Source organism: Nerophis ophidion, linkage group LG02 (assembly GCF_033978795.1).
Source record: "Nerophis ophidion isolate RoL-2023_Sa linkage group LG02, RoL_Noph_v1.0, whole genome shotgun sequence".
NCBI lineage: Eukaryota > Metazoa > Chordata > Actinopteri > Syngnathiformes > Syngnathidae > Nerophis > Nerophis ophidion.
The window spans coordinates 42373227-42385959 of NC_084612.1; the positions used below are offsets into that span (position 1 = coordinate 42373227).

At 41.2% G+C, this 12733-nt stretch overlaps 1 protein-coding gene across 3 annotated transcripts in view; it reads left to right on the forward strand.

Moving 5' to 3' along the window:
• Window positions 1-11853: 11853 nt before the first annotated feature.
• The window catches only part of LOC133541067 (serine/threonine-protein kinase BRSK2-like), a 194491-nt gene continuing 193611 nt past the window's right edge, over window positions 11854-12733 (forward strand). For all 3 annotated transcript variants that reach the window (XM_061884149.1, XM_061884157.1, XM_061884164.1), the window contains exon 1: window positions 11854-12179. In XM_061884149.1, coding sequence (XP_061740133.1) covers window positions 12104-12179 — 76 coding nt within the window. In that variant the 5' untranslated portion in view covers window positions 11854-12103. The remainder of the gene's footprint in view (window positions 12180-12733) is intronic.

Consider the following 12733-nt stretch of genomic DNA (forward strand, 5'->3'; position numbering starts at 1 on the left):
AAAAGATGAAAAGGTTGTAATTCAGTAGTTTTTCCATTAGATGGCACTGTTGTACTGTTGAGTCATTCCATCTCTGCAGACTGCTTGTAAAAAAAAGAGATGCACTTACTATTTTACCTGTGTGTGCATGCCAGTCAATAAAAACTCTGCCAAAGAACAGAAAATAGATAAAACAATGCATTGTCGCTTACCTGAAAGAACCTCATAAAGCATAACTGAATTAGACCTAGGTCCAAGTATGTACCACCGAACAAACCACGGTCCTTCAGGTCAGTGAACATAGAGATGTAGAACTCCATTGATTCTCTTCTGAAGAAACCCCACCAACTCTCTTCTATGCGCTGATTTGCTGTGCTTGTTCCTTCGATGTAGCTGTCAATACCAGAGCGGTCATGAATAATGTTGCGACGGAGAAAACGTTAAAAGTCTCTGACTTTAACATTTTCAGTTCCCCGGTCGCCTCTGACAATCCTCGGACAACCACCGAATTTCTTCACTGCCTCCATATAGTAGCCTCCAACGATTTTTGGGTCACTGCTGGTTGTAAATACATTCATCCAGATAATTTTCCGGGAAAATCCGTCAATACAGCCGTTTATACAGATACCAAACTGTTTCAGTTTGTCATAAGAGTCAAAGTGCCAAATATGATTGGGCCTTTTTGCAAAATAGTTTCGACGATGGAGCCGTCTCCTTCCTCTGAGTTCAACACCCCTTGGGTCAAGTTCTTTAGGAATTAAGCGTACTTCTTTCTTGACGTGTAATCTATCCTCCTTGCATTTAGTGTACATCCACCTATATCCACACAGCAGGCCACTTGTTTGTAACTGCTGGTGAATGAAATCTACCACGCGATCCAAAGAGGTGTATCTTTTGCGCCGCAACAGACTACATGCCTTCATAGTTTTTTTTAATGTCTTCCAGACACAATATACCGATTGCGACTTGCAAGCAAAGCAGCAAAGTCCTTACAGTGAAGTCCGAGTTGGAAATACAGTCATTTTAACACCACCGCACGCATCCAATGCTTTATCGTACGCACGTGATACATATCTCGTGCGCACGTGATACATATCTCGTGCGCACGTGATACATATCTTGTGCACACGCGATAAATAACTAAAAAAAATTTTTTTTAAATAGTTCTCCCCCTAAAAATTGTTTTCCTCTTGTCCCTTTAGGGGCTTCGTAAAAAGTCCTATATTTCAACAACATTGTTTGGAGAGAGAAGACTGAGCTTCAGGCCAAGCCGGTTTCATCTTCATGCCTTGAATATTCTGTTGCTACAAATAAATTTTACAATAAATGTGATAGACAATGTTTTTGTTCGAACACCGCGTTTAGAAAATAAAAATAAAAGCAGCAATGGGAGATCCAGAGGTTTTCACTATGTGCAACGTTTGGTGGACACTAGTGTGCAATAACCGCATGGAGGGATTATCTAAAAGAAACACTCACAGATCTGCTCGACAAAAAACACACTAAAAGGTCAAAACTGGATGCATATTAAAACAGTTGGGAAGTTCTCATAGAGTACTGCATCTATGTTTGATTACAATTTAAATGATCCAGAATTGTGCCTATTACTATACTAGACTGTTCACTGGAGTGGGGCTGCTATAAATAGAAATACATTTTTGTACCCTAAATCTTTGTTTATTTAAAGATTAGCCAATTTAAAGTACATAAGGTTTATAACGTTAACAAATCATTTGTTGCCATGTTTTAACTAGTCCTTTGGTTAAACACTGGCGCTGTAGTGACAACATATGCACTGTATATCAATACAGTATCAAGTAAAGTATAATACTTATGAAGAGTAATTGTGTGATTGAGTCTTTGTTAGGATCTGAGGGGCGTGCCTAGAGTTGAGGGAAGGGGGAGGAAATGGGGAGGTCTGCCATCTGCCACCAAAAAGCTTTTGTTGTGGAGGGGTGATGGGACATATACTGAGATTGCACCTACTGTTGCTTTAATCAAGTAAAAGTGTCCCAGCACCTTGAGTACAACGCGTTTAGGATAATAATAACGATAATGGATTAGATTTATAGTGCTTTTCTACACACTCAAAGATCTTTACAGTGAGACCTGTGAACCCATAATTATTTAACTCCACTTTCTCACTTTGGTGGTGGTTTGTTTACATTTGTAACCACAACTGCCCTACGGGTAGAATGATGGAAATGTAGCTGCCAATTTGCTCCTGTACGGCCTGTCTAACATCCACTAAACAGTCCCTCACATTCACACACCGGTGTGAGTGGCACCGGGAGCAAGGTAGGTTTAGTGTCAACAACGCCCATGACTAGAAGGGCATACCAGCGATTCGAAACAGGAGCCCCTAAGCTGCTGGAAGGCCGTTCTACCATCTGAGCCACGCCACCGGATCAAACATTTATAACTCTAACACACCATCCATCCATCCATCCTTTCATCCATTTTCTTCCGCTTATCTGGGGTCTGGTCGCGGGGGCAGCAGCCTAAGCAGGGAAGCCCAGACTTTCCTCTTCCCAGCCGCTTCGCCCTGCTCTTCCCGGGACCATAGTCTTCCTAACGTGTCCTGGGTCTTCCCCATGGCCTCCTACCGGTTGGACGTGCCCTAAACACCTCCTTAGGGAGGCTTTCAGGTGGCATCCTGACCAGATGCCCGAACCACCTCAAACACCTCATCTGGCTCCTCTCGATGTGATGAGCAGCGGCTTTACTTTGAGCTCCCCCCGGATGGCAGAGCTTCTCCCCCTATCTCTAAGGGAGAGCCCTGCAACCCGGCAGAGGAAACTAATTTCCGCCGCTTGTACCCATGATCTTTTCCTTTCGGTCACGACCCAAAGCTCATGACCATAGGTGAGGATGGGAACGTAGATCGACCGGTAAATTGAGAGCTTTGCCTTTCGGCTCAGCTCTTTCTTCACCACAACGGACCAATACAGCGTCCGCATTACTAAAGACGCCGCACCGATCCGCCTGTCGATGTCACGATCTACTCTTCCCTCACTCGTGAACAAGACTCCTAGGTACTGGAACTCTTCCACTTGGGCCAGGGTCTCCTCCCCAACCCGGAGATGGCACTCCACCCTTTTTCAGGCAAGAACCATGAACTCTGACTTGGAGGTGCTGATTCTCATCCCAGTCTCTTCACACTCGGCTGCGAACCTATCTAGTGAGAGCTGAAGATCCTGGCCAGATAAAGCCATCAGGACTACATCATCTGCAAAAAGCAGAGAACTAATCCTGCAATCACCAAACCGGATCCCTTCAATGCCTTGACTGCGCTTAGAAATTCTGTCCATAAAAGTTATGAACAGAATCGGTGACAAAGGGCAGCCTTGGCTGGAAACGTGTCCGACTTACTGCCGGCAATGCAGACCAAGCTCTGACACTGATCGTACAGGGAGCGGACTCTAACGCACACGACTTGAAATTATACAAGTCATTTTTAGATAAATACTTGATTCATCTCCAAAGAGAAATTTACATGTCTACTTTGATTAATAGAACAACCTGCATGCGTTCAGCAAAAAGACATAGACGTCATTGTGACAATCTGTTGCGTCAGATGTCATATGTTCTTTTTCCATTTGTTTATCAGCGCTCTTATTTTAGCTCCACTTGTTTGTCTCCCTGTGCGCTTTCCCCCCCTCACCTGTCGCCGGCCACACCTGGTCATGGCTGCTTCTAGAAATGTTTCTCAATTCGGGGGCTGCATCCTTCCAAGGATCCGGCCCATGCGGTCGACAGAGTGTGGGTCCTGGCGAGAGTTCTCCAGCAGCAGCTGGAAAGATAAGAATTGGGCCGGTCTAACCTAAGGGACACTTCCTGTTTTAGTCTGTTGTCCCCGCCCTTACTTTTACATTATGTAGCTGCCGTGCAGTCACGCAAGGAGAAATAATGAGAAACTAAAGAGAAGAATATCAAATAGTCACTGGTGCTTTACCTTATTTTAGAGGAAGCGGCTTATAGCTACCGCCACCGCCGCAGTCTGATTTTCCTGCGGTTCGAGCCGAACGATCATGAGAGATGGTTGTCATTAAGATGCGTCACTTGTTGACAAGCATTCTCAACCTATTATTCCTATTAATTAGTTAATTATGTATTTATTTTTATACTTGTGAATGCTTGTTGTAGTAGGACATGTACCTTTAAAAACAGACGATCCAGATGATGTCCCGGAAAGAGTCCTCACGGTCCATCCATACAGTAACACCACACAATCCTTTTTGGCGGTTACTTTTTTCATATGTGATTCACAATTGATGTACTGTTCTAATCGTGTAAATTTGCCTGCGTTTTAGCCCGTAATAATAAATAAATATTGGGATAGCATAATATTATTAATACCATATAATTATTTGCAATGACGGCAAAGGAAATCAATGACAACAACTACAGTTTCAGTACATGACTTTATTTATTTATATAGGGTATACAAAACAATTTGTTTTTAAATGATCATCCAAACTGGCATGTACAGTACATGTTTTGTGTGATTTATTTTTGCTCTTTTGTTGTCCAAGTTTTCTTTGATTATTTTGCATAGCAAAATAAAACAAAAAACAATCAGAAAAGTTAAACACAAGTTAAAAAAAATAATTAATAGAAGTAAACATTTTCATAAAACATGCAAATGTATACAAAAAAACAGCAATAACAGATATCAGTATATTGATGCACACATTTACTTCATTATTGCGGCCACATACGATTGGAAGATACTTGAGTCAACTCCTTGCGGTCTAAAAAAGTGCATTAAAAAATGTCAGGCTTTATTTCCAACATTGAAAAAAGCTACGGTCACCAAGCTTTGTGCAATGGCCGGTTCATCTGTTGCTTACAAAAAGGCTGCAAGAGGGTTCACTTCATGCATTGTTCTCAGCACCTCGGTGCATTTGTTCAATAGCAGATTGAAATAAACAGAGTAAACACTTATTTAGTCATCCACTCTTTGTCTCCGTGGGACACACACTAATGTTCTGCCCTGTAACATAAATGTAAGGTAGCGTAGTAGAAGTGATTCAATTACTCCCAAAATTGACATGCTTGTTCCTTATTCCAATTCTGACATTTTCTGAAAGTTTCATTAAAATCCACCTTTAACATTTTGAGCTTGTTGCTATCTATAGTAACTAACTGCCTAACTAACTGACACAGACAAACCCTGGGGATTACATAAGTTTATTACCGCGGCCTCAAGGTTAAGACATGACACTAGAACAAGAACTTTTCAGATTATTCTTACTTACATTTTACCTTAAGTGAACCCATTTGAACTTCTCACTTTTCCAGTGTTTTTCGATATTGTCCAGGCTCAAGCAGTATTCACCTCTATTAACTCTTAACTTGCCCCACGGTTAGCAGCATGCTGACGAGCAATACAGCAGCATGTCCACGCTGTCAATAATGTTGATTGGCTGCGTAAGTACGTGTGAACTACAACATATTACTGGCTGGACAGCGTTCATTGCTTTTATCTGTTACTACCTCTTGTTGACAACTGTCACTCAATGAGTTGTATTAAAAATTAGTAGAGAACCTGTAATTTGTACTTACAGTTCAGGGGTCTATTCAAGAAAGCAGGTTAAGTGAAAACTTTGAATATGTGTTCAAGGAACTTTATTTTTATTCAAGCACGAGACACATGAGATGGCATAAAATGTAGTACCAGAGGATACAGATTTAGCCTTTTGCGTACCAGAGATTATTATTATTTCAAGAAGTATGTCAGATTGTTGTGCTTAATGCCAGTGATAAGCAATTTGCTTGATTAAAAAACAATATAGACAGTAAACACTATATGATATGCATTGACTTTATATGTCAAATTGTATTAAAACGAATATGATATATTATTCTGAATAAAAAACAAAACAAAAAAACATACATCAGTCAAATGAGTACAGGCAAATATTTATATGAAGCCACAGACAACTGCACTCTTGAATGTCCCCAACACACAGCAATACACAAAAGCAGACAAAGGGCTTATGAATTATCTACCTTTTAATTACTTTTCAATCTGGTTAAATTTGAGATCAGTCTCTTTTATAAATAGTCCCCTTAGAGCAGCGTTTCTTAAAGTGTGGGGCGCGCCCCACTGGTGGGGTATAGAGACATGACAGGTGGGGCGCGAGGAACTGGAAGAAATTTCACTTTAATTTTTTGTAATTTTTTTTATTACATTCTTAGATTTTTTTTTTTACAACCCCATTTTCTATTCAAACTGTAAATCACTTTGTGATTCTGTCTGTGAAATCCGCTATATAAATACATGTAAAATATTTATTTTTCCTGTAGGCTTTAAATTTCTAGTTAGGAGCGAAAGTTTGACAGACGCAACAGTAACTAATGGGGGCGGGGCTAAGCGGGAAAAACTTTTGCGCGGATGGGTAGCAGGTTGGGCTTCACGTTGGCAGAGGGGTTAGTGCGTCTGCCTCACAATACGAAGGTCCTGCAGTCCTGGGTTCAAAACCAGGCTCGGATCTTTCTGTGTGGAGTTTGCATGTTCACCCCGTGAATGCGTGGGTTCCCTCCGGGTACTCCGGCTTCCTCCCACCTCCAAAAACATGCACCTGGGGATAGGTTGATTGGCAACACTAAATTGGCCCTAGTGTGTGAATGTGAGTGCGAATGTTGTCTGTCAGTTTGTGTTGGCCCTGCGATGAGGTGGCGACTTGTCCAGGGTGTACCCCGCCTTCCGCCCGATTGTAGCTGAGATATGCGCCAGCGCCCCCCGCGACCCCAAAAAGGGAATAAGCGGTAAAAAATGGATGGATGGATGGATAGCAGGCTAAAGTGTGGACCACAATTACACAAAAAGGATGAATTGGCTTCATATAGAGCTGCATACAGAATTGCTCAAAAAACACACACAATTGCTGAATAGCTCATTCTCCCCGCTGCAATAGACATGGTGTCAGTCATGCTTGATGAGACAAGCGCAGCAAAATTAAAAGCTGTCCCACTGTCAAACGAGACAGTTGCGAGACGTATCTGCGACATTGCAAGTGATCTTGAGGAACAAATCGTGGACAAATTAAAAGAAAGTCGTTTTGCTTTACAAGTGGACGAAGCTACTGACAGCAATAAAGACTGCCTGTTCATTGCATAGGTCCGCTTTGTGAATGGCGAGTCACTGTGCGAGGATTTGCTGTTTTGCAAATACATAAAAAATAGAGCCACTGCTGATGAGCTGTTCAAGATAATGGACAGTTTCGGTTGGTAGAGTGGCCGTGCCAGCAACTTAAGGGTTGTAGGTTCGATTCCCGCTTCCACCATCCTAGTCACTGCCGTTGTGTCCTTGGGCAAGACACTTTACCCACCTGCTCCCAGTGCCACCCACACTGGTTTAAATGTAACTTAGGTATTGGGTTTCACTATGTAAAGCGCTTTGAGTCACTAGAGAAAAGCGCTATATAAATATAATTCACTTCACTTCACTCAAAGAACACGACCTTAAATGGGAAAACTGTGTCGGCTTTTGCTCTGATGGCGCACAGACCATGGAAGGGTCAAGAACGGGCTGCAGGCTCTAATAAAGAGGGTTGCGCCAAATGGCCATTGGACACACTGTGTCATTCATCGGGAAGCACTCGTGTCAAGGCAGCTCAGCCCCGAACTCAATGAGGTTTTAACAGATGTTGTGAGCGTGGTAAATTTGATCAAAACACGAAAAAGTGGCACTTTTAATTTATTTATTATTGAACTTGATGCAAGTTATTTGATTTATTATTGAACTTGATGCAAGTTATAGCACTTTTATTTGATTTATTTTTTAAGTTGATGCAAGGTATAACACTTTTTTGATTTATTATTGAACTTGATGCAAGTTATAACACTTTTGTTTTATTTATTATTGAACTTGATGCAAGTTATTTGATTTATTATTGAACTTGATGCAAGTTATTTGATTTATTATTGAACTTGATGCAAGTTATTTGATTTATTATTGAAGTTGATGCAAGTTATTTGATTTATTATTGAACTTGATGCAAGTTATAACACTTTTATTTGCTTTATTATTGAAGTTGATGCAAATTATAACATTTTTTTTGCTTTTATTATTGAAGTTGATGCAAGTTATAACACTTTTTTTGATTTATTGTTGAACTTGATGCAAGTAATAACACTTTTGTTTTATTTATTATTGAACTTGATGCAAGTTATTTTATTTATTATTGAACTTGATGCAAGTTATACCACACCTGCACAGTTATGTTATTTATTATTGAACTTGATGTTATTTTATGTTATTGAGTTTGAATGTATACAAATTGATGTTCAATAAATTTGAAAATATTAAGCTTGGTATTAGCGTTCTGTTGGGGCTATGGGGGCAGGTGGGGCTTGAAAACTCCCCCTTGTCCAAAGTGGGGGATGACAAAAAAAGTTTGAGAACCACTGACTTAGAGGTTTCACTTCAATCTTTTCGCCAATTATAAAAGACAAATTATTAACAAATTCAGTCCAATAACTGCACAGGGATGGGCAAAGCTAGAACGTACGTAAAAGGTTAGCTGGAGACTGTTGACACCGATCACATAATACCGATATTCTGTCATACATCTTTCTTTGCCAGTCGGACCTTGGTCCAATAGGTAGGATGTATTAGCTTGCATTGAATAAAGCTGTGTAGCACAAATATATCACTTCAGAACTCTACTTAAAATGTCTGTCCAGTTATCCTCATATTGGGTAATTCCTAAATCCATCCATCCATTACCGCTTCTCCCTTTTGGGTCATGGGGGGCCCTATCTCAGCTGCACACAGGCTGAAGGCGGTGTACACCCTGGACAAGTCACCACCTCATCACAGAGCCAACACAGATAGACAGACAACATTCACACTCACATTTACACACTAGGGCCAACTTAGTGTTGCCAATCAGCTTATCCCCAGGTGAATGTCTTTGGAGGTGGGAGGAAGCCAGAGTAGCCGGAGGGAACCCATGCAGTCATGGGGAGAACATGCAGACTTTACACAGAAAGACCCCGAGACCAGGATCAAACCCAGGACCTTTGTATTGTGAGGCACACACACTAACCCCTGTGCCACCATGCTGCCCATTCCTAAATCGCTGTCCCAAAGTGGCATAATTGAATTCAGAGACTCAGGGGTAAATGAAAAATTTGATCGTAAATATGTGTTACTGATCCTTTTATAGTCAGAAATTGTGTCAAAAAAGCATCTATAACTGTGTCAGTCGAAAGGTTTGGAAACCCAGGAAAAGTAGTACAAACAAAACTGTGAATTTGAGATATCTGAAAAAGTATTGATTTGGTAGTAAAAAAGTTGCTGGAAAGAGGAAAACATATTGTCAAGGTATAAATATTGAATGTGGTAGATTCCCAGATTTGCCCATCTTACAAAGGCATAATCGACAAGACAGGGAGGGAAAGCATGATTAGCAGTGATGGGTGCAAGACTAGAAATAGTCTGTAAACCAAAGTAGCGGTGAACCCAAATTCTGAATGAGATTTTTACGATTAGATTTTTTGTAAAAGCAGAATCAAAACAGTGGATGGGAGAGTGAACCAGAGCCCTAAGAGATTGTATTACTTATTTCCAAACAAAAGATTTTTAAAAAAGTATTGTACTCATTTTAACACACATTGGCAATTTCTGTTCCATCGGGGGTAAAGAAAGAGCATTTTCTGTCACCAGTTGCCAGTGATGGGCAAGCTACTTGGAAAATGTAGTTAGCTAAGCTACAAGTTACTCTCGATTAAATGTAGCTAAGGTACAGGTAAAGCTATCCCTGGAGAATTGTAGCACACTTCACAGGCTACACAGCAAAAGTAGCTCGCTACAACAAAGCAACAATTAACGGCATTTCTGTGTATAACAGGATGGCATTTTAATTAATTTATATAGGGGATATTAATTTGGAACATGAGTATTTATTTTGAGTTATGAGCGCCCTCACAGGACAAATTAAAAACATATGTGAACGCATCATTGTGGTCATTGACAAAACAATGGTGTATTGTTTTTACTTTTTAATTGACATGTGATCATTGAATAGGTCAGTCTAGATTCTATGTGTCAAAGTCAGGGACTGCGGTCCAGATCCGGCCCGCAAATGAATTATCTATGATATTTCATCAGTATTAGAACCGGCCTGCAGGCCACAGCCGCCTGCTGCTGTTTTGCACGAATCAATACTCCATCAGTGTTGGTGCTAGAAATTTTTAAAACTTGGGTACCAGGGACCCCATCAAGTCACAAAATGGAGTCACACAGGACATTTTCGGGTTCCCACTTTTTTGTAACCGTTTTGAAAACATGATAAATGTATGCATCAGTGAAGTGCAGTGAACTAAACACCAGGTGAGGCATACATACTTTTTTTTCCTCCCCCCCCCCCCCCCCCCCCCCCCCCCCCCCTAAATTCATATGTGCAGCTCCAGTCATTGTTGATTTAGTTTGCACATTAGAGTTACAGGGAAAAAAAAGGGAGTTATTCGCTTTCATAAAAACGTTATCATAATGATATCATAATATGATAAATGGGTCCAAAAACTATTTGATAAAGTGGTTATTAAATACATTTTGGTCCCATTTGCTTTTAACAAAATAAATCAAGTATTGTGAGTGTAATTTACCTTTCTGTATTTGTATCTGAAGCAGCAACAGCTATCCTCCATGAAAACGTACTTTGTATGACCACATTCATTTTGTCTTGAAGTCCAGTTTAGAGAAGTATTTAATCTTGAATACAGTATATAATTATCCATATTGGCAGACACATTCATTTAATTTTATTTCATTCTAAGAAATTAAACAACATTTTTGCATCCGACAAAAAACACCCAAAAACGCTGGCTTACTCTAATAAAAATGCAATGTTTGTTATAAATACAGTTAGAAAAAAAAAGAAGAAAAAAATGCTGGCTTCCGCTGGAGAGACCTGTGTCTGCTAGCTTGAGCGCCCCCATTTCTCCCAGTGTGGCGAGTAAGAGTACGGCTGAGGCATTGAACTGCAAGTTGACAATATATCGCCCCCTACCTTGAGGCAGACGTACTTACTGCCTCAAGACCTGCCTTTTCCACGTGGCAAAAAACATGCGCCCCCTCGCACGCACGCCCAATACACACTGTGTTTAGCTGTGGAGGCACCGCCTGTGTCTGCCTCACTTCTCATCTGCTGCATTGTTTTGTTCAAGAAACATGGAATTTCCGCAATTTTGACCATGAAAATTATAAAAAAAATATACAGGAACAACACCAAAACCACATAGAAATCATAAAACAAAAGAGAAATATTAAAAATGATTTTATTTTATTACTTCGTTTTGGAACATCTCATGGTTAAGCCACCTGGTGGCAGGTGAGGCACTGCCTCTCTTGCCTCCCCTGACAGCACGTCACTGGTATGCATTATCCTGTTATACGCCACATTCTATATTGTGTTTTGGAAAAAGGTTGTCATAAACGTTAATTCATTAAAAAGAAAATACAAAAAAAGACACCTGTTTATGTAAATGTATTCAGTTACAAACATTCATTGACTTTCTCTTTTCCTTGATGGATCTAAACTTTACCGCTGCAGGTATTTTTTTCCGACATTTTTATTGTAATATTTTTAGAATGTGTTTGTTCTATTTTTGGCCAAAGTAAGACAAAGAAAACAATCTGAAGTTGTCTTAATGTTTTAGTTTTAATGCCATGATTTTAATAGTCCGGCCCGCGTGTGCACAGATTTCCCTCCTAAAATGAGTTTGACTGACACCCCTGCTCTGGATGCTCCGCTCAGTCTTATCGAGGACGGACGGATGTTGCCTCAAGCGCACGTATTTTGAAAGGAATCGGCGGAAATGGATGCATGAAGTGACGTCGGCTGCCATAGATATAGCGGCTGTCGACGCTGTCCCGTCAGCAGTTCACACCCAACGTCGCTGCAGAGCGTGGGTCCTTCGTGTGGCCCACCATGATGTCTAGGGCTGAAGACCTACACCATGATACTTAGGGCTAAAGACCTACACTGAACCTTCTTAGGAGCATCTAAGAACATCCAAGACCGGAAGTGGAGGACATCACGCAAGCGGGCGTCCATTGGAGACACTCCAAGAGAGTCGGGGGGTCTCTCCGAGATCATTTACCGCCAACATGTCATCCTCGGGCAAGGAGGCCAACTACGTGGGACCTTACCGCTTGGAGAAGACGCTGGGAAAAGGACAGACAGGTGGGTGGTGAGCATCCCTTGATGCTGATTTTGGCTGACGTAGCACTGCTTCCTATCTTTGTTGTGGTGATGGAATGGCTGTGGTTTTGCTGAGTGTGGAGAAACAACAATGATGAGGATGGTGTTAATACTGGTGATGATGACGGCAGTGGTGTGTCTTTAAACCTTGTTGTCGGGCAGACAGTGCTGGTGATGAGTAAGGCTTCTGAGGCAGAGCGTCTATCATCACCACTTAAACTAAATACATTGTTACAAGACAAAAAAAATCGAATGTACTCATTTATATGTAACTCCATCCATCCATCCATTTTTCTACCGCTTTTCCCCTTTTGGGGTGATGGGGGGGCGCTGGTGCCTATCTCAACTACATACAATCAGGCGGAAGGCGGGTTACACCCTGGACAAGTTGCCACTCATCACAGGGCCAACAAAGATAGACGGACAACATTCACACTCACATTCACACACTAGGGCCAATTTAGTGTTGCCAATCAACCTATCCCCAGCTGCATGTCTTTGGAGGTGGGAGGAAGCCGGAGTACTCTGAGGGAACC